The sequence below is a fragment of the Enhydra lutris genome, unplaced genomic scaffold (assembly GCF_002288905.1).
Source record: "Enhydra lutris kenyoni isolate GAN:26980312 unplaced genomic scaffold, ASM228890v2 scaffoldscaffold8, whole genome shotgun sequence".
In the NCBI taxonomy this organism is placed as follows: Eukaryota; Metazoa; Chordata; class Mammalia; order Carnivora; family Mustelidae; genus Enhydra; species Enhydra lutris.
Genome location: NW_019154092.1, coordinates 21,381,786 through 21,407,268, shown reverse-complemented (window position 1 = coordinate 21,407,268; position 25,483 = coordinate 21,381,786). Strand labels below are relative to the sequence as shown.

Below are 25,483 nucleotides of genomic sequence, written 5' to 3'. Positions count from 1 at the left end.
GCATGTGACTCTTGATCTTGGGGTTGTGAGTCTGAGCCCCATGTTGGGGGGACTCTACTTTTTAAAAACAGTTTTTAAAAGTTATTAGAAAATGTTATACAAGAGAAAGAAATGAGAAGAGATTCACTTTACCTATCCTATGGATTAAAAGCTACACTCAATTAGAAAATGTGATCCGAAAGGAGACTTCTAAGTTATTTCCCCTTTACAGTGTAAATATGATCCAAAACTACAGAAACATAGAAGCATATTTAAAAAGTAGTGATATAACTGATTCAAGAAAAAAATTAGTGATAAATTTGCCAAACCATATAAGTAATACATTTGTGTGATTGTGTTTGTTTTTAACATAAGAAATAACAATTACACTAATCAATACCAAATGTCTAGGAAAAAGAGAACAACTTCAATTTAAAGATAGCATTGAAAATTGCAATTTCACATTCTCTAGGTTACCTTTTAGTTTTCTTGTTTCCTTTGCTGTGTAGAAGAGTTTTATTTATTTACTTAAAAGATTTTATTTATTTATTTCTCAGAGTGGGAGAGAGAGAGCAGACAAGCAGGGGGAGTTGCATATAGAGGGAGAAGCAGGCTCCCTGCTGAGCAAAGAGCCTGATGCAGGACTTAATCCCAGGACTCTGGGATCAGTGACCTGAGCTAAAGGCAGATGCTTAACCAACTGAACCACCCAGGTGTCCCTAGAAACTTTTTATTTTGATGGAAGTCCCAATAGTTTATGTTTGCTTTTGTTTCCCTTGGCTAAGGAGACATATCTAGGAAGAAGTTGCTATGGCCAACATAAAAGAAGTTAATGCCTATGTTATCCTCTAGAATTTTATGGTTTCAGGTCTCACATTTAGGTCTTTAATCCATTTTGAATTTATTTTTGTGTATGGTGTAAGAAGGTGGTCCAGTTTCATTTTTATGCATGCTGCTTTGCAGTTTTCCCAACACCATTTGTTGAAGAAACTTTTTTTTTTTTTTTCTGGATGCGGTCTTTTTCCCATTGGATATTCTTTCCTACTTTCCTTAAGACCAACTGACCAACAGTTGTGGGTTCAGTTCTGGGTTTTCTATTTTGTTCCACGGATCTATATGTCTGTTTTTGTGCCAGTACCATACTGCTTGGATCACTACAGCCTTGTAATAACTTGAAGTCTGGAATTGTGATCCCTGCTTTTCTTTATCAAGGATTCTTTGACTATATACAGGGTGTTTTGTGGTTCCACACAAATTTTAAGATTCTTTGTTCTAGCTCTGTGAAAAATGCTCTTGGTATTTTGATAGGGCTTGCATTAAATATGTAGATTGCTTTGGGTACTATAGACATTTTAAAAATATTTGTTCTTCCTACAGAATGGAAGATACTTGCAAATGACCTGAGAAAGGTTAGTATCCAAAATATTTGAAGAACTTATAAAAGTCGACACCCCCAAAATGAATAATGCAACTAAAAAATGGACAGAAGACATGAATAGACATTTTTCCAAAGAAGACATCCAGATGGCCAACAGACGCATGAAAAGATGCTGAACATCACTCATCATCAAGGAAATACAAATCAGAACCACAATGAGATACCACCTCACACCTGTCAGGATGACTAAAACCAAGAACACAAGAAAGAGTATGTGTTGGCAAGGATGTGGAGAAAGGGGAACACTTGCACTGTTGGTGGGAATGGAAACTGGTGCAGCCACTCTGGTAAACAGTATGGAGATTCCTCAGAAAGTTAAAAATACAACTACTCTATAATCCAGTGATCACACTATTAGATATTTACCCAAAGAATATAAAAATACTAATTCAAAAGGATACATGCACCCTGATGTTTACAGCATCATTATTTATAATAGCCAAATTATGGAAAGAGCCCAAGTTCCATCGACTGATGAATGAATAAAAAAGATGTGGTGTATACATATATATACACAATAGAATATTACTCAGCCATAAAAAGAATGAGATCTTGCCATTTGTAATGACATGGCTAGAGCTAGGGAATATCATGCTAAGCAAAATAAGTCAGAGAAGGTAAGTATTATATGATTTCAATCATATGTGGAACTTAAGAAACAACAAACGAGCAAAGGGGAAAAAAAGAGACAAACCAAGAAACAGATTCTTAACTATGGGGAATAAAGTGAGGGCTATCAGAGGGGTTGAGGGATGGGTGAAATAGAAATGGGGATTAAGAAGTACACTTGTGATTAGCAATGGGTGTTGTTAAGAAGTGGTGAATCAGGGACGCCTGGGTGGCTCAGTGGGTTAAGCCTCTGCCTTCGGCTCAGGTCATGATCTCAGGGTCCTGGGATCGAGCCCCGCATCGAGCTCTCTGCTCAGCAGGGAGCCTGCTTCTCCCTCTCTCTCTCTCTGTCTGCCTCTGCCTACCTGTGATCTCTGTCAAATAAATAAATAAAATCTTTAAAAAAAAAAAAAAAAAAAAAGAAGTGGCGAATCAGGGAAGCCTGGGTGGTTCAGTCTGTTAAGCATCTGCCTTCAGTTCAGGTCATGTTCCCAGGGTTCTGGGATCGAGTCCTGCATCCGGCTCCTTGCTCAGCGGGGAGCCTGCTTCTCCCTATTCTCTGCCTGCTGCTCTCCCTGCTTATGCTCTTTCTCTCTCTGACAAATAAATAAATAAAATCTTAAAAAAAAAAGTGTTGAATCACTATATTGTATACTTGAGACTAATAATACACTATATGTTAACTAATTGGAAATTATTTTAAAGATTTTTAAAAATTTATTTATCTGACAGAGATCACAAGTAGGCAGAGAGGCAGGCAGGGTTGGGGGGGAAGCAGGCTCCCCGCTGAGCAGAGAACCCAATGCGGGGCTCAAACCTAGGACCCTGAGATCATGACCTGAGCCAAAGGCAGAGGCTTTAACCCACTGAGCCACCCAGGTACCCCAACTAACTGGAATTTAAATAAAAACTTTAAAAAACTACAATTTCACTTTGTTTATATATAAGCAATCTATAAAAGAAACAAGTCCTCCATCTAGTGCTTTCATTTGTTTTTTTAAAGATTTTATTTATTTGAGAAAGAGAGCAAGCAAGAGAGAGCTAGAGGAAGAAACGACTCCCTGCTGAGCAGGGAGCCTGCTGAGGGGTTTAATCTCAGGACCCTGGATCCCCGGACCCTGGGATCATGACCTGAGCCAAAGGCAGGCGCCTGGCTGACTGAGCCACCCAGGCGCCCCTCTAGTGCTTTTGAATTCATACCACAACTGTATCTTGAAATTATTTTCACAGTGTAAAATTTCTACTTTTAAATGGAATTCTACATGGCACATGAAAGAATTATTTTTTTCAAATTCTTTGATTTTTTTTTCCCTAAGGGCTGTTTTCTAACAATTAAAAGTACAATATAACAACATTGACAAAAGAATGTGATTTTTTCAAGATGATACTATATATATTTTCTGATATGTACTCATTGTAAAATATTCCAACAGAGGGAATAAAAGCTACCATATAATTCCACAAGTTATAAACAAAACAATATTATACATATTATTCAATAACCCACTCTTTTTAATATATACTTTCCATGTCAATACATATAGATCCTATGACCTCCTTTGTTTAAATTTAAATTCAATTTAGTTAGTATATAGAGTGGTACTGGTTTCAGGAGTAGAATTTAGTGATTCACCACTTACATATAACACCCAGTGCTCATCCCAACAAGTGCCTTCAGTGCTCATCACCCATTTAACATATCCTCCCACCCTCTTCCCCTCCAGCAACCCTGTTTGCTCTTTTAACTACAGTCTCTTATGGTTTGCCTCCCTGTATGTTTTTATCTTTATTTTTCTTCTTCTTCCTGTGTTCATCTGTTTTGTTTCTTAAATTCCACGAGTGAAATCATATATTCGTCTTTCTCTGACTGACTTATTTTGCTTAGCATAATACACTCTAGTTCCATCCACATCATTGCAAATGGCAAGACTTCACTGTTTTTGATGGCTGAGTAAATTTCCTATACACACACACCCACACACCCACACCCACACACACCCACACAACTCTTCTTTATCCATTCATCAGTCAGTGGACAATTTGGGCTCTTTCTGTAAGGTGGCTATTGTTGATAGTGCTGTTATAAACACTGGGGTGTGTTTGCCCCTTGGAATCAGCATTTTTGTATCCTTTGGATAAATTCCTAGTAGTGCAGTTGCTGGGTTGTAGAGTAGTTGTATTTTTAACTTTTTGAGAAACCTCTATGCTGTTTTCCAGAGTGGTTGCGCCAGTTTGCATTCCAACCAACAGCACAAAAGGGTTCCTCTTTCTCTGCATCTTTACCAACATCTGTTTTCTGAGTTGCTAATTTTAACCATTCTGACAGGTGTGAGGTGGATCTCATTGTGGTTTTGATTTGTATTTCCATGATGATGAGTGATGTTGAGCATCTTTTCCTGTATCTGTTATCCATCTCTATGTCTTCTTTGGAGAAATATCTGTTTATGTTCTCTGCCCATTTCTTAACTGGATTATTTTTTGAGTGTTGTTTTGATGAGGTTGTTTTTTTTTTTTTAATAGATTCTGGATACTAGGCCTTTACCACTGATAGGGCATTTGCAATATCTTCTCTCATTCTGTCAGTTGCCTTTTAGTTTTGTTAACTTTTTCCTTCACTGGGCAGAAGCTTTTTATCTTGATAATGTCCCAATAGTTCATTTTTGCTTTTGTTTTCCTTGCCCCCAGTGACATATCTAGTAAGAAGTTGATGAGGCTGAGGTCAAAGAGGTTGCCACCTGTTTTCTCCTCTAGGATTTTGATGGTTTCCTTTCTTACATTTAGGTCTTTCATCCACTTTGAATTTATTTTTATGTATGGTGTAAGAAGGTGGTCCCATTTTCATTCTTCTGCATGTCCCTGTCCAGTTTTCCCAACACCATTTGTTGAAGAGATTTTTTTCCACTGGATATTCTTTCCTGCTTTGTTGGAGATTAGTTGACTATTTAGTTGTGGACTATGATCTCCTTTTTAAACTGCTATTAAATAGTAAGAATGATAACATGGTAGTAGTAGTAATTGTAGTGGTAATATTAATAATACATGACAGACATTGTTAAAAATGCTTCTTATGTATTAACTCATTTAATTATTGTAATAAATCAATAATGATAACACTATCATTAGCCTCATGTTAAGATTAAAGCAAGGGCAAGGAACAGTTAAGTACCTTGCCCACAGTCACAGGGGTAGTGGGCAAGGAAGTCTGGCTTAGAACCGGGTTGGTATGGTTCTAGAGCCTATACCATGTTTGATTATGCTAGTTCCCCAGTATTAGACATTTAGGCATTTTCCAATTACAAAAACCAATTAACATGTGGGGAAGAATATTAGTAAATGCTTATTTTTTCTGTTAAAAAGTCATATTCATATTAAAATTTTATATTAAGTCAAAAAAGTATGTATATCAGAAGTTAAAGCATTCACATCATTTATACTAAGATGATTTCTTTAAAAATTTTTTTCTTTTATCGTAGTAAAGTGTACATAACATGAAATTTATCATTTTAACCATTTCTAAGTTTAAAAACAGTACAGTGGAACTAAGAACACTGTTGGAAAATCATCACCATCCATCTCTGGGACTTTATTTTCCCAAACTGAAACTATGAGCTCATGAAATAACTTTCCATTCTCCCTCCACCACAACCTCTGGCAACCACCATTCTACTTCCTGTGTCTATGAATTTGACTAGTCCAGGTATTCTCATATAAATGGAACCCTAGAGTAATTATCCCATTATGACTGCTTATTTCACTTACCATAATGTCTTCAAGATTCATCCATATCATAGCATGTGTCAGAATTTCCTTCTTTAGGGCTTAATTATATTCCATTGTATGTATATAGCACATTATGTTTACCCATTCATCCATTGATGGATACATGTGTTGTTTCCATCTTTTACCTATTGTGATTCCATCTTTTACCTATAAGCTACAATTATGGGTATACAAATATCTTTTTGAGTCCTTGCTTTCAGGTCTTTCAGATATATATGCAGAAGTGGAATGGTTGGATCACATGGTAATTCTATATCTAATTTTTTAAGAAACCACCATATTGTTTTCAATAGTGACTATACTATTTTACATTCTCACCCACAGTCCACAAAGTTTGGAATTCTCCACAGTCTTGTTAATCCTTATTTTGTTTTCTTGATAATAGCCATCCTAATGGATGTGAAGTAATTCATTGTGGTTTCGATTTGCATTTCTCTAATGATTAGTGACATTGAGTATTTTTTCATGGATTTATTGGCCATTTGTATCTATCTCTGGAGAAATATCTATTTATTTATCTATTTATTTATTTATTTTTAAAGATTTTATTTATTTATTTGTCAGAGAGAGAGAGGGAGAGAGAGCGAGCACAGGCAGACAGAATGGCAGGCAGAGGCAGAGGGAGAAGCAGGCTCCCTGCAGAGCAAGGAGCCCGATGTGGGACTCGATCCCAGGACGCTGGGATCATGACCTGAGCCGAAGGCAGCTGCTTAACCAACTGAGCCACCCAGGCGCCCTGAGAAATATCTATTTAAATTCTTTGCTCATTTTCGAATTCAGGTGTCTGCTTCTTTGCTGTTGTGTTCCACGCATTCTTTATATATTCTGGTTATTAATCCCTTATCAGATACAGTTTTGCAAATATTTTTCTACCACTCCACAGAACCAGCTGAAACCAAGAGCTGGATGCTTAACTGAGCTACATAAGGAACTAAATAGGAAGTGTTGGGCACATGATGTGACTAAAATTCTTATGCGTGGAACTTAACCTAAAAGGTATTTTGAGATTTTAAATAAATGGGGCATTTAAATTTATTTGTGTCTTCTTCGATTTCTTTCAGGAACGTTTTTTTTTTTTTTTTAAAGATTTTATTTATTTATTTGACAGAGAGAGATCACAGTAGGCAGAGAGGCAGGCAGAGAATGAGAGAGAGAGAGAGAGAGAGGAGGAAGCAGGCTCCCTGCCGAGCAGAGATCCCGATGCGTGGCTCGATCCCAGGACCCTGAGATCATGACCCGAGCTGAAGGCAGAGGCTTAACCCACTGAGCCACCCAGGCGCCCCCTCAGGAACGTTTTATAGTTTTCAGTGTACAAGTCTTTTGTCTCCTTGGTTACGTTTATTCCTAAGTATTTTATTCTTTTTGATGCTACTGTAAGTAGAATTATTTCTCTTAATTTCCTTTTTATTTTTTTAAAAAGATTCTATTCATTTATTTGACAGAGAGAAAGATTACAAGTAGGCAGAGAGGCAGGCAGAGAGAGAGGGGAAAGCAGGCTCCCCGCCGAGCAGAGAGCCTGATGCGGGGCTTGATCCCAGGACCCTGAGATCGTGACCTGAGCCAAAGGTAGAGGCTCAACCCACTGAGCCACCCAGGTGCCCCTCTCAATTTCCTTTTTAGATAGTTCACCATCAGTGTACAGAAACACAACTGATTTTTTTGTGTTGATACTATTTGCTCCAACTTCATTCAATTTAATTATTACCTCTAACAGGTTTTTTTGTATGGAACCTTTTTTTTAAAAAATACGATTTTATTTGTTTATTTGACAGAGAGAGACACAGTGAGAAAGGGAACACAATCAGGGTGAGTGGGAGAGGGAGCTCAATGTGGGGCTTGATCCCAGGACTCTGGGATCATGATCTGAGCTGAACCCAAACACCTAATGATTGAGCCACCCAGTTGCCCCTTTTTTGTGGACTCTTTTGGGTTTTCTATATGCAAGATCATGTAATTTGTAAACAGAGCAGTTTTATTTCTTCCCTTCCAATTTGGATGCCTTTTCTTTCTTGCCTAATTGCTCAGGGTAGGACTTTCACTATTAAGTTAAATAGAAATGGCAAAAGTAGGCATTCTTGGCTAATTCCTGATCTTAGATGAAAAGCCTTGAGTCCTTTGTAACTATGATGTTCTTTGTGAGTTTTTCATAAATGACTTTTATTATATGGAGATCTTTTCCTTCTATTCCTAGTTTATTGTTTTCATCATGAAAGGGTATTTAATGTTGTTAAATTCTTTTTCTGAATCAATTGAGATGATCATGTACTTTTGTCCTTCATTTTGTTAATGTGATATAGTTATATTGATTTTCATGTGTTGAATTATCTTTGTACTCCAGAAATAAACCCACTTGGTCATGGTATATAACTCCTTTAATATGCTGTATTTGGTTTGCTAGTATTTTTGTGAGGATTTTTACATCAATATTTATAAGGGATATTGGTCTGTAGTTTTCTTTTCTTGTAGTGTCTTTGGTTTTGGTATCATGGTAATGCCGGTCTCATAGAATGAGTTTGGAAGCATTCCTTCTTCAATTTACTGAAGAGTTTGAGAGTTGGTATTAATTCTTCTTTCAATATTTGGTAGAATTCACCAGAGAGTCATGGAGTTTTTTTATTGGGAGGTTTTTGATTACTGATTCACTCTTTACTTATTATATTATACATCTGTTGAGATACACACACACACACACACACACACACACACACACACACACTTCTTCTTGAGTAACCAGGTAATTTGTATGTTTCAAGAAATGTGTCAATTTCTTCTCATTTGTTGGTTTATGACTGTCCATAGTACCTCTGATGATCCTTTTTATTTCTGTAAAATCATTAGTATAATGTCTCCTTTTTCATTTTTGCTTTTAGTTGAATCTTCTTTTGTTCTTAGGCAACAATTGGTTTGCCAATTGGTTTGCCAATACTGTTGATCTTTTCAAAGAACAAAACTATTGGTCTTACTGATTTATGTTTTTTGTTCTCCTATTTTCTGTATCTCTAATCTTTATTATTTCCTTCCTTGTGCTAGCCTTAGGTTTAGTTTGGTCTTCTTTTTCTAGTTCTTAGGGTATGTTAGGCTAGTTAATTGAAATTTTTCTTCTTTTTTTAAAATTAAGCAGCTATGGCTTCAAATTTTCCTTTTAGCACTGCTTTTGCTGCATTCCATAAGTTTGATATGTTGTTTTCATTTTCATGTCTCAAGATATTTTCTAATTTCTCTCCTGATGTCTTTGTTTTTAGATTTTATTTATTTATGTGACAGAGGGAGAGAGAGCACAAGCAGTGGGAGCAGCAGAGGGAGAAGGAGAAGCAGGCTTCTTTTTGAGCAGGGAACCCCAGGATTCTGGGTTCATGACCTGAACCAAAGGCAGATGCTTAATCAACTGAGCCACCCAGGTGCCTCTCTTTTGATGTCTTCTTTGACCCATGGGTTTTTTAGGAGTATAGTTGATCCTCAAACAACACAAGGGTTGGGATGCCAATCTTTTCCCCCAACTGAAGTCTGCATATAACTTTGACTCCTCAAAAACTTAACTACTGATAGCCTACTATTGCCTGAAAGCCTTATCCTATCAGTACATCCCAGTGAAACAGTGTTTTTACCCAGGTGTCACCTCCTGCATTGCATTCTGGTTTGTTCACACCTGAAGCCACATAGCTACTTGAAGGGGCTGTTCTTCAGATGCCCAGTGGCCTAGCAGCTGTCCTTCCTGCACAGTGGCCTCATGAACAACCTCTACCTGTGCACCCTTGACTGCCTGGTGCCTCTGCTCCAGTGGCTCTTCCAGCGGCTGATGTGGCCTCCAGAAACTTCTTCAGGAGCTTTTGGCTTCCTATGGGATTTTAGTATGGATAGGCTCTTCCATCAGTTTGATGGAGATAAGCACTGGTGGTGCCCCTCACTGCAAGAGGTCATGGAGGCATTTCACAGCCTGGGAGGCCACAGTCCTGCTCTGGGACTGCAGGGGCCCTGTCAGCATGGTGGAAGAGTGTTTAAAAATGACACTAGCCTGAGCTGGAGTGAGCAACAGAACAGCCCCCTGGAGACTGCCTTAGACATTAGCCTGAGTTATCTCTATTAAGTTCCTGACACCGAGTACCCTTGCACAGCCAGGGGCCTCCACTGATGGGGACCTCTTGGGCCAAACTGAGCTGCTGTCCTGAGCTGGTTGCGGTGGGGGGGGGGCAACTCTGCCTGCCACACAAGACCAATCTCCAGCAGTTTCTGCTCCTACTCTTCAAGAACATCCAGGAGTGGCCAGGGAAGCTCCAGCAGCTGTGATGTACCCTGAGCAAGGTGTCAGATCACCATTACACTGCTGGCACTCATGAAGTTCTTCCTGGACGTGACCTTCTGGAGCAGACAGCTTTGAAGCCAGCTTAGCCTTGTGGTCTTTGCCCAGATCCTGGACTAGCAAGAGACATTCCCTGTCTGGCAAGAGAAGGCCCAGCTGTCTTTGCTCAGCTAGGTCCTGAGCCTCATGAGGCCATAATCCCTCTGGTAGTACCTGGGATCTGAGACCTTGCCACCTTACCAGGAGCAAGAGTCAAAAGCCAGTGCTGAGCTAGATCACAAGGTCTGTTACCTGTGCCACAGCTTCTGATACTGCCTAGGGTGGTGGTCAGCTGCCAGGACTCCCCATCCCAGACCGATGGGGAGAACAGCAGCTTGCTATGCATGCAGTTGGGCCTCCATATTAGCACCCATATCCAGGAGAGCCCCAGGCCATGTTGCTCATACCTATATCTGCTGGCAGGAGCTGCTGGCCCAGTGCCAGCCCCAAGCCCTGTTAAAGAGTAGAAAGACTAAAGGAGGCCCTGGAAAAACTAAAATTGCAAGGTAGGGCCGGCCTCAGGCTCTTGGCTCTGGTGGGAAGCGAAAAGGGCTCAGGGAACAGAAGGGAGCATAGAACAGAGGCCAGAAGAGGACCAATGTGATGAAGCAAGAGCCTGCCTTGACATTGCCCTGGACCCACACCAGGCAAGAATGGGGCCTCTCCCTGCCTGGCCCACCCTCAGCTCTCCTTCTCTCCCAGGTGTCTCCTTTGCCATAAGGCCTTTGTCTCCATACTCCCGTTTCCCTGGGCTGCCTGGGCTCCCCACCCTTCTTCCTTTCTCTGTCACTAATGTTAGCTTTCTTTGTGTACACTGAAGTCTTATTTCAGGCGGAAAAAAAGGAAAATGGATGCATGTGCACGCACACGCGACAAGAAACATGCCTTGTTTGCTAAAATACAAAAACAAATAAGCACATGAAAATCTATTCCACATCATTACCCATGAGTCAAATGCAAATTAAACCCACAATGAGATTGCACTATCCACTTACAAGAATGTCTAAAATTAAAAACAGTAACACCACCAAAGGTTGTTGAGGAGTAGAGAAAATGAATCATTTATACACTGCTAGTAGGAATGCAAATAGTTCAGGCACTCTAGAAAACAATTTGCCAGCTTTTTATAAAACTAAGCATGCATTATCATATGATCATATGACCCAGCAGCTGTACTCTTCAGCATTTATTGCAAAAAAGGGAAAACCTATGTTCACACAAAAACTTGTACACAAATGTTCGCACCAGCTCTATTTGTAATGGGCGAAAACTAGAAATAATCCATGTCCTTCAGCCAGTGAGTTGTTAACAAAAGCGTGGCACATCCATATCATGGAACACTACTCAGCAATAAAAAGCAAGTGACTATTAATATATGCAACAACTTGGATGAATGTCAAGGGAATTATGTTGAACAAGAAAAGCTAAGATGAAAAGGTTATATATGTATCACAGGATGCTATTCACTAAACATTCTCAAAATGACAAAATTACAGAGATGGAGAAGAGAATGGATTAGTGGCTACGAGAGGTTAGAGATGAGGAGGAATAGCATGAGATAGTCTCGGGTTGAGGCAAGAGTTGTGTATCTTGATTGTGGTGATGGTTAGATGAACTTACACATGTGATAAGTCTAATAAAACTACACACACATGTACACATGCAAATAAATGCATATAAAACTGTTTAAATCTGAATAAACTCTGTGGCTTGTAACAATGTCATTTTACTGGTTTTTGAAGATGTTACCATTGGGGGAAACGCAGTATAAAGGATACTTCCCTGTGTTTTGTTTTGTTTTGAAAAATTATTTCAGAAAGAGAGAGCTAGTGAGAGAGAGCGAGTGCACAAGCGGGAGGGGTAGAGGGAGAAAGAATCTCAAGCAGGCTCTGCACTCAGTGCAGAGCCCAAACTCAGGGCTTGATCCCACGATCCAGAGACCATGACCCGGAAACCCAAGAGTCGGATGCTCAACCCAATGTGCCACCCGGGTGCCCCCCACCCCATTTTTTTAACTTTCTGAGTACCTATAATTGTTTCAAAATAAAGAGTTTAAAAAGAAAACGCAACTACCTGAAGTTATAATTAAGGTACTGTATATATCTTTTAACATTACTGCTTTATCAAAACTAATTATCGAAATCCATGTTTATATAGATGTGATCTTCCAGAAAAGATATGATATACTGTTTGTGTTAAGAAATGGGGGCACCTGGGTGGGTTAGTGGGTTGGGCCTCTGCCTTCGGCTCAGGTCATGATCTCAGGGTCCTGGGATAGAGCCCCACATCAGGCTCTCTACTCAGTGGGGAGACTGCTTCCCCTGCTCTCTCTCTGCCTGCCGCTCTGCCTACTTGTGATCTCTCTCTGTCAAATAAATAAATAGAATCTTAAAAAAAAAAAAAAAAGAAATGGAGCATATCTCCATGTGTTACGTAAGTGTAGCAGGATGACTGTAGGAGGGGCCAACTGTGTTACCCTACTACATTATGATACTCTGTATTATTACTGTAGTTCTATAAGTACCTGCAAAAGCCATGCAAACATGGTCATCAAGGGCACAAATTTTCCTTACAGTTCTTTCATCTTGAAGCTTGGCAACAGATTTTTTTTCAACTCCAAGCACAACTATATCAGTACCTCGGATTCCAACCTGTCAAACAATTTTAAAAAACATAATTAATTGTCAGTTTTAACATTAAAATGAAATTATCGCAACACATGACTTAGAGGAAAAGACTTTTCCTTAACCATTCAGTAAAACTGAGAAAAGCAGATTTCTTTTTTTTTTTTTTTAAAGATTTTATTTATTTATTTGACAGAGAGAGAGACAGAGAGGGAATACAAGCAGGGGGAGTGAAGAGGGAGAAGCAGGCCTCCTGCCAAGCAGGGAGCCTGATGTGGGGCTTGATCCCAGGACTCTGGGATCATGACCCGAGCTGAATGCAGACACTTAATGACTGAGCCACCCAGGCGCCCCAAAACTGAGAAAAGTAGATTTCTAAGAAAACAGCTGCATAGGTGCAGGATTACTAGAAGTCCATTCTCTAAACACAAACCAAAGAGGAAAAATAGCTGGAAATTGGAAGAATATACCACCAATGCTGAAACTACACGAATGTCCTAAACTCAAGCAATACACCTGAAGAAGTACTAACTAGATACAGAGCAATTTTAACCAAAATGAAAGAAAATGCTGGAAATCCATATGGATTACTTAGAGAATGGGCAATACGAGTACTGATAGCATAAATAGTATGGAAAATTAAGTAGATAAAATTCTGAAAGCTCTCCCATGTATTTCACAATCTGGAGGGACAATGCTCGGGGGCTATAAGCAGCCAAGGGAAAGACCAAATGCCTTCACTCCAGTTACTGATCAACAAAAACTCTAATCAAACATGAATACAACAAGACGAATCACTATTGTTCCTCCCTCTATCCCTTCCCTTGGGAATGAAGTAGGAAAATGTCTAAAGAATAATGTATAAGGATACTAGTTCTCAAACTGGGACTTCTGTGGAAACATGCCCATATTCTCAGGGGTTCAAGAGTAATAGACGAGAAGTTAAATTCTGTATTACACTGGTAGTCTAAATATTTTGATACAAGTATTTGTGTTTATGATTGCCTTGTATCCAAGTGTGATATTAGTACTAATTATGCAAACAGGTGGGCTCTGAATTAGTATCATTGAAGTGGAAATACAGAATAGGTTAAATACAGAACTAGACCTGAGATTACATCTTCCAATTAAATAAAACTTAAGACAACTTATCAAGGCTTTTGCTCTTACCGTTCCCTCACTTCACTATAGTCTATCAATTTACCTGATAGGCCTTTCCCTAATCATCCTCTCTAAAATCAACAACTCTCCCTCAACATTCCCACTTTCATCTAAGAGACTCATGTTGAACTTTATAACCTACAGGGATTACGAATTAAAACTTCCAACACAGAGTATCTAGAAAATGTTTGTTTATTAAAGATTTTTTATTTATTTGAGAGAGACAGAGAGAGCACAAACACGGGGGAGGAACAGAGGGAGAGGGAGAAGCAGACTCCCCACTGAGCAGGGAGCCTAATGTGGGGCTGTGTCCCAGGACCCAGGGATCATAACCTGAGTTGAAGGCAGACTCTAAACCGATTGAGCCACCCGGGAGCCCCTAGAAAATGTTTATAATAAAAATCCTAATATCAAAGTCTTTTGTATGTGGGTAAAATTATTCTCACAAGAAAATTCATAATCTCATTTTATAAAATCAAATAAAAAATTAAGTATGAATTCAAGAAGCTCAAAAAGGAATAAAAGTATTTAAACTAAGCTTACAAGGTGAAATAAGGAAAAAGCAGAAATTAATCATTATGGAAAAAACAATAAAATTGATAAGTGATGCCAAGAGACAGTTTAAGTAATAATGAAGAGATGTCTCAGTTAATCTAGCCAAAAGGGGCAAAGTGTAAAAAATTATATACAACTGTGAAAAACCAGGAACTTAAAAATTATAACCCTAAGTTAATCAATGTGAAAATGTGAGTGAAAAGGATGACAAACTAGAAAAATTAAAAACTGCCCATGTAGACTCAAGAAAATATAGAAAACACAGTCTCTCTAACAAACATGGAATACTTTCAAAAACAAGTCTCATGCCTAGGAAGTTCATGGATGAATTTTTCCTGATCTTCTGTTATGGGTAACTCCTATGTTATTTACATTATTCCATGCATGGGACGCCTAGGTGGCTCAGTCAGTTCAACTTGGGATTGAGTCCCACAAAGGGCTCTTGGCTCAGTGGGGAGCCTGTTTTTCCCTCCGCCTGCTCCCACCCCCTGCTTGTGTGCTCCCTTTCTCACTCTCTGACAAATAAATAAATATATCTTTAAAAAATCTTAAAAAAAATTATTCCATGGTACAGATCAAAATGGAAACGTTCTTAACTCTGTTTTGGAAAGTTATGTAACAATGTTAAAATCTGGCAAATAAAACATTTTCTAAATAAAGAAAAGTATTAATGATTTTTCACTTAGGAAATCTCATGTCAAAAAATAAAACAAAAACAACAACAACAACAACAACAAAAAAAAAAACACACAAAAAAAGGAAAACTGATACCAAAATTCTAAACAAGATAATTACAAATAGAATCTACGAATACAGAAAAACATGCCTGGATGGCTCAGTCGGTTAAGCATCCAATTCTTGATTTCAGCTCAGGCCATGATCTTAGGGTGGTGGGTTTGAGCCCTACCTCAGTCTCCATGGTCAGCACAGAGTCTGCTGGAGATTCTCTCCCTCTGGCCCTCCCCCCTGCTTGAGCTTTCTTTCTCTCTCTCTCTCAAATATAAGAACAATAAATAAATAAAGGGAGAAGGTGAGGAGATATGGGGATGTATGGAATTTTCCCTTTTTTTGGTAACTGTGCCTAGTTGTAAGTAGCCCATTGATTAGTTATGGCCTATGGATATTTTGAGATGGGTTGCTTGATGGGCCTGCCTGATTTCAGCCAGGGGGTTGGGAGTCACTGTGAGTCCTTTTGCCTTGATTACATTTCCACTGCTCAGGCCTTTTGATGGTCTCTATAAAACTGGCAGGCAGAGGGGGCACCTGGGTGGCTCAGTGGGTTAAAGCCTCTGCCTTTGGCTCAGGTCATGATCCTAGCATCCTGGGATCGAGCCCCCGCATCGGGCTCTCTGCTCGGCAGGGAGCCTGCTTCCTCCTCTCTCTCTCTGCCTGCCTCTCTGTCTACTTGTGATCTCTGTCAAATAAATAAATAAAATCTTTAAAAAAAAAAAAAACAAACTGGCAGGCAGAAATCATCTGAGAAAATGAGTCACCATCCATTCCACTGTTCAAGCCAAAAACTGGGTTATCCTTTATAGCCCCTCCTCTCACACCATCCATTTCCAATCAATTACCTTGTTTTTGTCCATTTTACCTACAAAAGTTATCCAGCTCCCCATCAACACTCTAATACAAGGAGCCATCATTTCTTGCCTGGACTATACATGACTGCATAGCCTAATAGGTTTTCCACTTTCTACATTTGTTCCCCCCTTTCCATTCTCTCATCCCCATCCTGTATTGCTAATCAGTCTTTACAAGGCTGCCAGGGTGAGCATTTAAAAACATCAGTAGGGCCAGATTACTCTACATTTGAATATTCTTCCACAGCACTCCTCTGCAATTAGAAAATCTTTTTAAACTCTTTAGTCTTGGCTATAAAGTTGGGCATGATCTAGCTCCTGCCTACTTCTCCAATGGTATGTCCTTGTTATTCACCAAACTCCAACCACATTACCTTCTTTGAAGACTTTTTCCAATTACAATTCTGTTTCCCTCTTCTGAACTTTCACATGTAATACTCCCTCTGCCTGGAATGCTTCTCTTCCTATTTCAAGTCTCAATTCCAATTTCACCTCAAGGAGTCCTTCTATGTTATTCTTTAAATAACAACCCATTCTGTTCTTCAGTCAGCACATTTATAATTATTTATGTAATTAAAAAATTTGTTTTAAAATTTTAAAAAATTATTATTTATTATTATACTTGTCTCTCCAAATAGTAGCATCTCTGAGGGCAAGGAAACAATCAGAGGAATCTAGAAAGTGGCACACTCCACTGAACAATTAACCTAGTCTCTTCAAGAAGTCAAAGCCATGAAAAAAGAGGAGATGCTGTTCAAGAATGAAACAGATACCTAAGGGTTAAGCATAGTACACGGACTTTAGATTCAGACTCAACACAATTACAAAAAGACTTTTTATGAGCAATGAGGAAAATCCGAATGTAGACTATTACAAAATATTAAAGAGTTTTTGTCAATTTCATCAGTAATGATAACGGTCTTAAGAGACAACTTTATTGAAATGATGAAATATCTTGTTATCTGGGATTTATTTTGAAATACTCCACTTATGGTACACCTGGGTGTCTCAGTCGGTTGGGCATCTGCCTTCAGCTCAGGTCATAATCCTAGGGTCCTGGGATTGAGGCCCGCATCAAGTCCTGCATCGGGCTCCTTGTTCAGTGAGGAGCCAGCTTCTCCCTCCCCCTCTGCCTGCCACTCTACCTGCTTGTGCTCTCTCTATCTCACTGTCAAATAAATAAATAAAATCTTAAAAAAAAATACTCCACTGAAGAATGAATTTTAATCTATATCTCACACTATAATCAAAAATTAACTCAAAATAGATAATAAATTTAAACGTAAAATGCAAAACTATAAACTTTTAGGAAAAAATACAGGAGAAAATTTTTGGGATCTATGCAAAGGGTTTTTAGACTAGGTAGAAAATGGATAAAGTACACAAGAAGTCCTATGTATTCTTTTTTTTTTTCCCTTAAGTTTATATATTTAAGTAATCTCTACACCCAACATGAGGCTCAAACTCATGATCCCAAGACCAAGAGCTGCATGCTCTACCAGCTGAGCCAGCCAGGTGCCCCCAAATCTCTATGTATTATTTCTTACAACTATATGTGAATCTACAATTATCTCAATAAAAAATTCAATTAAAATTATTCTGCTCGGGGCGCCTGGGTGGCTCAGTGGGTTAAGCCGCTGCCTTCGGCTCAGGTCATGATCTCAGAGTCCTGGGATCGAGCCCCGCATCGGGCTCTCCGCTCAGCAGGGAGCCTGCTTCCTCCTCTCTCTCTGCCTGCCTCTCTGCCTGCTTGTGATCTCTCTGTCAAATAAATAAATAAAATCTTTAAAAAAAAATAAATAAAATTATTCTGCTGGAAAGAGTGAAAAGTTGGGGAAAGATATAACAGATTGGTAAAATGCTGGTAATTGTTGGAGCTGGATAATGGGTATACAGAGGTTCATTACGGTATTCCCTTTATATCTTTGTGTGTTCAAAATATTCCATAATAAAAAGTTAAAAATAAAATAAACACAAAACAAACCTTGAATTTCTCTACTGGCTTTTTCTCACCAACAATTTAAACACATGCTAAAGTCTCCCTTATCTTAAACAAATTCTTAAAGACTACTTCACTTCAATCCCATCCCTCTCTCAATCTCTTCAAACCCAAATACTGTCATTATCCTTCAGCTGATGGCCACATGGTTTCTACCCCCACTCCTCCCAGAGTTTAGTCAAGGTAGACCACACACAGGTAATTAAGGTCCCTCATGGTTGTAGGTTATGCTCTACACAGTCCATTAGTCTATGGTCTACATTTCATCTTTTCAAGAGAAGAAGAGTACTCAAGAATACACATTTACTTCACCTTCAACATATATTTTAAGCACGGGAGACAAATGATGCACTTCAAAATTACTATCTCTAGTCCATATCAATCTCCTGAGTTCCAAACATGTATATTTATGTATACTCATGCGTCACAGTCTCTGTGGGTCAAGAATATGGACAGTTTATCCTCTAGCTTAGGGTCTCTCTCAGGCCTGCAATCAAATTGCCCTCCAGGGCTACACTCATCTCAAGGCTCATGAGGGAGGATCCATTTCCAAGCTCACCTGCATGGTTGTTAGATTCAGTTCCTCACTCATTGCTGGGACTCAGTTCCTTGCTACATAGGACCCTCCATGGTGCAACTAAAAATGGCCGCTATGTTCCATAAGAATAAGCAAGTCAGAATCAAAGAGGATGAGCAAGACATAAGTCACCATCTCTTTGTAACTTAACCTCTGAAGTGACATCCCATCACTTTTGCCTATCTGGATTCCTAGAAACCAGTAACTAGATTCAGCCCACACACAAGGGGGAGAGGATTACACAAAGGCATGAGCACCAGAAAGTGGAGATCATTGGAGGTCATTTTAGAGGCTACCTACTATAGTTTCCATAGCATCTCAACCTCAACAAGTCTGAACCTCAATCCTTCAGTCAAACTTAGAGCTTCATATGTTCTAAAAAAGCGGCAGGGCCATTTACTAAGAGGCTAAATCCAGAAGCAGAGGTACTATCTTTGACTCCTTGCTACTCTCCTCTCTCCACCCCCTGCCGCTTTATTTATTTATATAGTTGAAAATTGTTTCAACTATACCATTACAGTTTTTCTGGAATCTGCCTTATTCTCCTTTCTGTCCCAACCATAGTAAAAACTATTATGTTTCATCTGGATTGCTTCATAGACTCCTATGTGGTTTCCCGACTTCCAGTCTTGATATTATCTAATCCACTGACCACACTGGAGTCTGAGAAATCTTGAAAAATAAAAATATGAAAAAAAAAAGAAAATCTGAATGTGGCATTCCTCTACTTAAAAGCTTGTACTAATAAGGAGCATTTCTCACTAAGCAAACTGAGACAGCACAGAGCTGGACTTGGAACAGAAAGATTTAGGGACTGTAATATTTACTCTTTGCATATTGGCCTTTTGCTCTCTTAATAAAGAGAAGCTTTCTCTGTTACAGGAAAAAAAAAAAAAAAAGATGGCCACTGGCAATCTTGGACACACATCCCAACAGCTGTCCCAGAGGAAAAAAGCTACCACTATCCCTAGTTTAAAAGGTCCTAAGGAGGGGCGCCTGGGTGGCTCAGTGGGTTGGGCCGCTGCCTTCGGCTCAGGTCATGATCTCAGGGTCCTGGGATCGAGTCCCGCATCGGGCTCTCTGCTCAGCAGGGAGCCTGCTTCCCTCTCTCTCTCTCTCTCTCTCTCTCTCTCTGCCTGCCTCTCTACTTGTGATCTCTCTCTGTCAAATAAATAAATAAAAAATCTTATAAAAAAAATAAAATAAAAAGTCCTAAGGATGGACTTACACTGGCTAGATTTCAGTCACATGGTCATCATTGTGTCCAGGAGGACAGAAATTAATTGCCTGTGTGATATGTACCTGGCTTCCATATTCATGATATGATAGCTAATTATTAGACAAATATTAAATTGCATGATACAATGCAAAGAGCAGAGGCTTTGGAACTAGAAAAAATTAAGTGTGAATATGGGCTCCATCACTTTCTAGCTGGTTACCCAAAGTTTCTGAATCAGTTTCCACACATATAAAAAGGGGATTAAATACTATCCTGGGGCGCCTGGGTAGCTCAGTGGGTTAAGCCGCTGCCTTCGGCTCAGGTCATGATCTCAGAGTCCTGGGATCGAGCCCCGCATCGGGCTCTCTGCTCTCTAGGGGAGCCTGCTTCCTCCTCTCTCTCTGCCTGCCTCTCTGCCTGCTTGTGATCTCTCTGTCAAATAAATAAATAAATAAATCTTAAAAAAAAATACTATCCTTAACATTACATAACATACTAAAATACTTGGTACAAAAGAAATATTACTTAAGTGTTTACTTCTTACTTTGCCCCTCCACTGTAGTATATCGTGTGATAAAAATACAAGTGGAATTATGCTACCTGATTTTTAGGGCTTTTTTTTTTTTAAAGAATTTATTTATTTGTCAGAGAGAGAAAGTGAGAGAGAGAGGCAGCACAAGCAGGGGGAGCTGCAGTTAGAGGGAGTAGCAGGCTCCCCGCTGAGCAAAGAGCCCAACATGATACTCAATCCCAGACCCCAGTTGAAGGCAGACACTTAACTGACTAAGCCACCCAGGCATTCCTATGCTACCTAGATTCTTAAAGATCTTACTATCCAGTTGCTGTGAGAAGACTATTAAGTATACTTGAAATTAAAGTGAATATGAAACCAAATAGTAGATACTCTAAAATGCTATGTGGTACAGATTTTAAGTTCAGAAAAAGAATAAGAGTCAAAATGGCTGGAGCAGATCCAGAAGGCTTCATCAAGGAGAAGAAATGTGCAGAGATTCTCGGAGGATACAAAAGAGGGACTGTGGCATAAATAAAGGTGTTTTCTCCTTTACCCACAAACATATGTGAGTAAAACCATGAAGCTGCCCCTTTAATTAAAGAGGGTGGATAAGGATTATGGAAGACAGTGATGGCCAGAACGTGAAGCTAAGATTTGAAAAAGCAGGAAAGAGGGAGGCAGTAACAGTTTGGGGTCAGGGAAGGGACAGAATGAGTAATGGTAATAAATCTTACCTTTTTCATGGGAAAACTGTAAAGGATTCATTGTTTTTTTTTCCTAAGAAGAAAGGTATTACCTCTCCAAAATGTTATTAAAACATATTTTTCATTTACAGAAAAGGGAACTAAAGCAAAAAGTAAAGAGGCCTCTTGCCTCACTTCATGCTATAAGATAATCACCAAGAAGGAAGTAGAACCCAAGCCTCTAATTGTGGTCCCTATAACTTCTTGTATTACTAAATAATATTGCATCCACACACTGGTCAGAACTGGTTATTTGCAATTCATCATAACAAATGTTGCTTATAGGCAGAATATTTTGTAACATATTTTAATAAACAAGTGCCATTATAAACTTTACCCCACATAAAAGGTCATAGCACCCTCAAGGAAACACAATGAACAACTCCATACAAAGATGCAAATTATAATTTCAGAAACCTGAGACAAAAACTGTCTCATCCTTCCAATGTATCTTTAAAAATGCCCACTATAGGTATTTTTATATCCATACCCTTTTACAGCTCATTACAAAGGAACTATCAATCAGTTCTATAGCATTCTTAAAACATTTTAAATGAGCCAGTGTGGCTTCTTATTATACCCCAGTCTTCTCCCATTACTTTCTTTATTTTAGGCTCTAAAACTTGGGCATTATCTTCTAACCATATGCTTCATGCCTTGCTGGGATTATATAACTTTTTGTTTTTATCAAAATGGTACCCTTTTGGTTTAAGCTACATCAGGCTTTTCTTAAATTTACAATTCTAAAAAAAATTACTTATAAAACAGAAGCAAAACTAGAGGGCCCAATTAAATAGAAAAATAGTTTAAAAATGATAAGATTCTTTCTAGTGTTATTTTTTTTACCACTTTGCATTTGATAGATTTATAATAAAAGTGAATTATTTCCTTCCATAATTAAGTTGGTATGGAAAGTGAGGAAAATAGAGACACTGCTAGACTCAGAAACGCACGGTATATTCTCATACCTGGTGTTTCAATTTCCAAAATACACAACAAACATGCTCATGAAATTCGAGAGATTTAAAAAAATTGTATCCTTCAGGGATGCCTGGGTGGCTCTGTCAGTTAAGCATCTGCCTTCTGCTCAGGTCATGATTCTAGGGTCCTGGGATCAGGTCCCTGCATCTGGCTCCCTGCTCAGTGGAGAGGCTGCTCTCCCTCTGGCTGCTGCTCCCTCTGCTTGTGTGCTCGTGCTATCTCTCTCTCTCTCTCTCTGACAAATAAATAAATAAAATCTAAAAAAAAAAAAATTTTATCCTTCTGAATTCACAAGTTAGGATTCAGAAGATGTGGGATAATAGATCCTTGGTCACTATGGCAATTTTGTCCTTTTTAATTTTTATAAGTCACCATGATTTTTTAAAAAAGATTTTATTTATTTATTTGACAGACAGAGATCACAAGTAGGCACAGAGGCAGGCTGGGGTGGGGGTGGGAAGCAGGCCCCCCTCAGAGCAGAGAGCCGGATGTGGGGCTTGATCCCAGGACCCCGAGATCATGACCTGAGCTGAAGGCAAAGGCTTACCCCACTGAGCCACTCAGATGCCCCTAAATCACCATGATTATTAAATGTAATTAAAACTTGTCAGGAGTATTACTGCTACCTTGAGTATTTAAGTTTTTTCAGAAATATGGATACTTAAATGTAAAGTAGGGTACAATCTCTCAAAGAATTCCTGCATCATTTGAACAACAAACAAACAAAAATGTGGCAAAAGAACGCAGATTCTTGGGGCTTAGAGCTCTAAAAGGCTGCCAGATATTTGGTTGAAAATCTTAGGACAATTACTTTCAACAGGAGGAACTGTGTGGTAGCTGGCTTAGCGATTTTGATCATTTCTTCGCCAACAGATTCAATTTTACATTGATTTGTCCCTATTTCAGGAGGCAGGCATGGCCTGTTTTTAATGTAATTACCATTAAACAACAGTACCCACATGAAGGAACTGTTACTTTTCCATGCATCTGTGGATTCCCGAGGAAGCAGATCATGTGCATCCAGAAAGGCTGTTACTAAGTGGATGAAGTTTTTTCTTCCCTTATTGTTAGACACAGCATTAATGTCTCTTCTAAAATCAAGGCTTCCACTCACACCCTAGTTTTGTGTCTGTAGCTATGGTTTTTCAAAAGCAGCTGCACACCTATGAAATCTACCAATTTTTCAGAATTGGCAAATTTCTAATTTCAGAAAGGGCATCTCCCTCGATAAAAATTAGGAATCGATTCTCACAAGTGGGAGACTCTCCTTTTCTGACACCCCCCCCCCCTCCATCAGGACCTTGGGTTGGAGCAGTGGGGTGAGGAAGGCACGGCCGGGAGCAATGGTGGAGAAACTGATCGCTCACCGCTGTGGATCCTTTTTTCACTGCTTCCTGGGCATATTCCACTTGGAAAAGATGTCCATCTGGGGAGAAGACAGTGATTGCCCGGTCATACCGAGATGCCATGGCACAGGCCGACGCCAATTCCTGCGTCGCCAACGACGCTACCTCTGGAGAAACGCGCGTCTCGCCGGTTGCCACGTGCCACCCGGAAGTGCTTGCCCAGAGCCTCGCGCTGCCTCCCGGAAGTGCTCGCACTCATACCGCGAGATGCCCTCTGGCAGTCCTGGCGTCCACCCGCCTCGATGCCACTGAAAAGTCTTTGTTCCGCCTGCCTGGGCATGGCTGTGCCTGTGAGATGGCAGAGTTCCTCTGCTACCATTAGTGCTTAGTGCACACTTCCCAGTTCTCCCACTACGGTGTTGCCCTTGGGATGGTGTCAAATCACTCCGGTTTTAAAAATGACACCCAAGACTAGGGCTTCATGGAGAGAAATCCGAAGATATTTCGGTTTTTGCAAACTGTCAGAGCACCAGTGGTAAGTTAAATTTCAACCTCTTCACTTTAGCTCCAAATTATAAATTTCATTTCGCTCTCTCACATATCTTACGTCGTTTTAAGTCAAGGAAAGAAATAATTTTCAAAAAAAATTTTTTTTTCATTTTCTGCCTTGTGAAAGAAAATTTTTATTTTCTGCTAATGACAGGAATTAAGATGATATTAATTTAATCAAATACATTTTTTAAAAAGCCCAACTTAACAGTGTAGCTTTGGGTAGGTATATTTCATTTCCCTAAAACCTACTTTCCTGACCTGTAAAAGGAGGATAAAAATACTGACTTCACAAGGTTGTTGTAAAAAGCAAAAGAAATAACCTATTACTGTGTGAAAGCATTACTTATCACAGATAAGCACTTGAAAAATGTTAACTCTTGTTATTAATCATTGAGCTAACTAAAACGTTTAGATTATTCTGTAAGAGAGAAATTAGGAAGAATAAAAATGTAGGATGAGCCCACTTAAATGTTTTTTTAAATGTATCTGCAAACATATTTCTTTAAATCTATAGAGAAAAGAGTGAGAGGGCGTACATCAAGTTGACTAGAGTGGTTTTCTTTGCAGGAGTCCAAGGATTGGAAAGAGAAGGAGGAAACATGGTAAGGAGAGAGAAGTTACTGTATTAAATTTTATATTTGTATTTTAAAATTTTTACAGTAAGCATAATTTATCTTTATACTTTATAAAAACAGTATAATGTCAAAGTTTAATGCCTAGAGACTTCCTGCAATGGCAGTCTTGATGGTTTGATCCAGATCTCCTATTGAGAACAACTAAAAATACTGGACAAAACAATTTTTTTAAAAAATATGTATTCTTTTTTTTTTTTTTTTAAAGATTTTATTTATCCATTTGACAGAGAGATCACAAGCAGGCAGAGAGGCAGGCAGAGAGAGAGCAGGAAGCAGGCTCCCCGCTGAGCAGAGAGCCTGACGCGGGGCTCGATCCCAGACTCTGAGATCATGACCTGAGCCGAAGGCAGCGGCCTAACCCACTGAGCCACCCCGGCGCCCCTAAAAATATGTATTCTGACTCCAAATAGCTAACAGGGAATGAGGAGTTGTGGTGTCAAGATTCAGAAGAGAAAGGACACTCTCAGAGGTAAACCAAGGATTTTACCCTTGAGGTATTTGCCTATTTATAATGCCTAGGTGAGTAGTGAAGCAGACTTTTGATAGACAAAAATTGGATTTCGAAGCGGCATAGCGGGACATGGTAAAGGTGACCTAGGCTTTGATTTGGGACCCAAAGGACCACAACACAGAAGGAAGAGTAAACAAACACACACCTCTTCTTACAAGGACTAACCAAGTTTTGCATCATCTCTGTTAAAGACTGGAATAAAGTGGTTGATGACGAGAACAAAGGAAAGAGAAAGGTGGCTAAAATTAAATCTCCTTACAACTTGCAGCCCACTGCAGACTGGAATGTCTCATGCTCTAAGACATGCAGAGCATGACATTCCTCAAGGAACTCATGGCTGC

General features: G+C 39.3%; 1 protein-coding gene and 1 pseudogene across 1 annotated transcript in view; one reads left to right on the top strand and one right to left on the bottom strand.

Moving 5' to 3' along the window:
* Positions 1-23,823, bottom strand: part of LOC111142650 (proteasome subunit alpha 8) — a 40,774-nt gene extending 16,951 nt beyond the window's left edge. The window contains 3 exon segments of the mRNA XM_022495968.1: positions 12,667-12,793; positions 23,466-23,625; positions 23,627-23,823. Of these exon segments, the coding sequence (XP_022351676.1) occupies positions 12,667-12,793; positions 23,466-23,625; positions 23,627-23,823 (484 nt within the window).
* On the top strand, positions 6,035-10,609 carry LOC111142661 (annotated as a pseudogene).
* Positions 23,824-25,483: the final 1,660 nt, after the last annotated feature.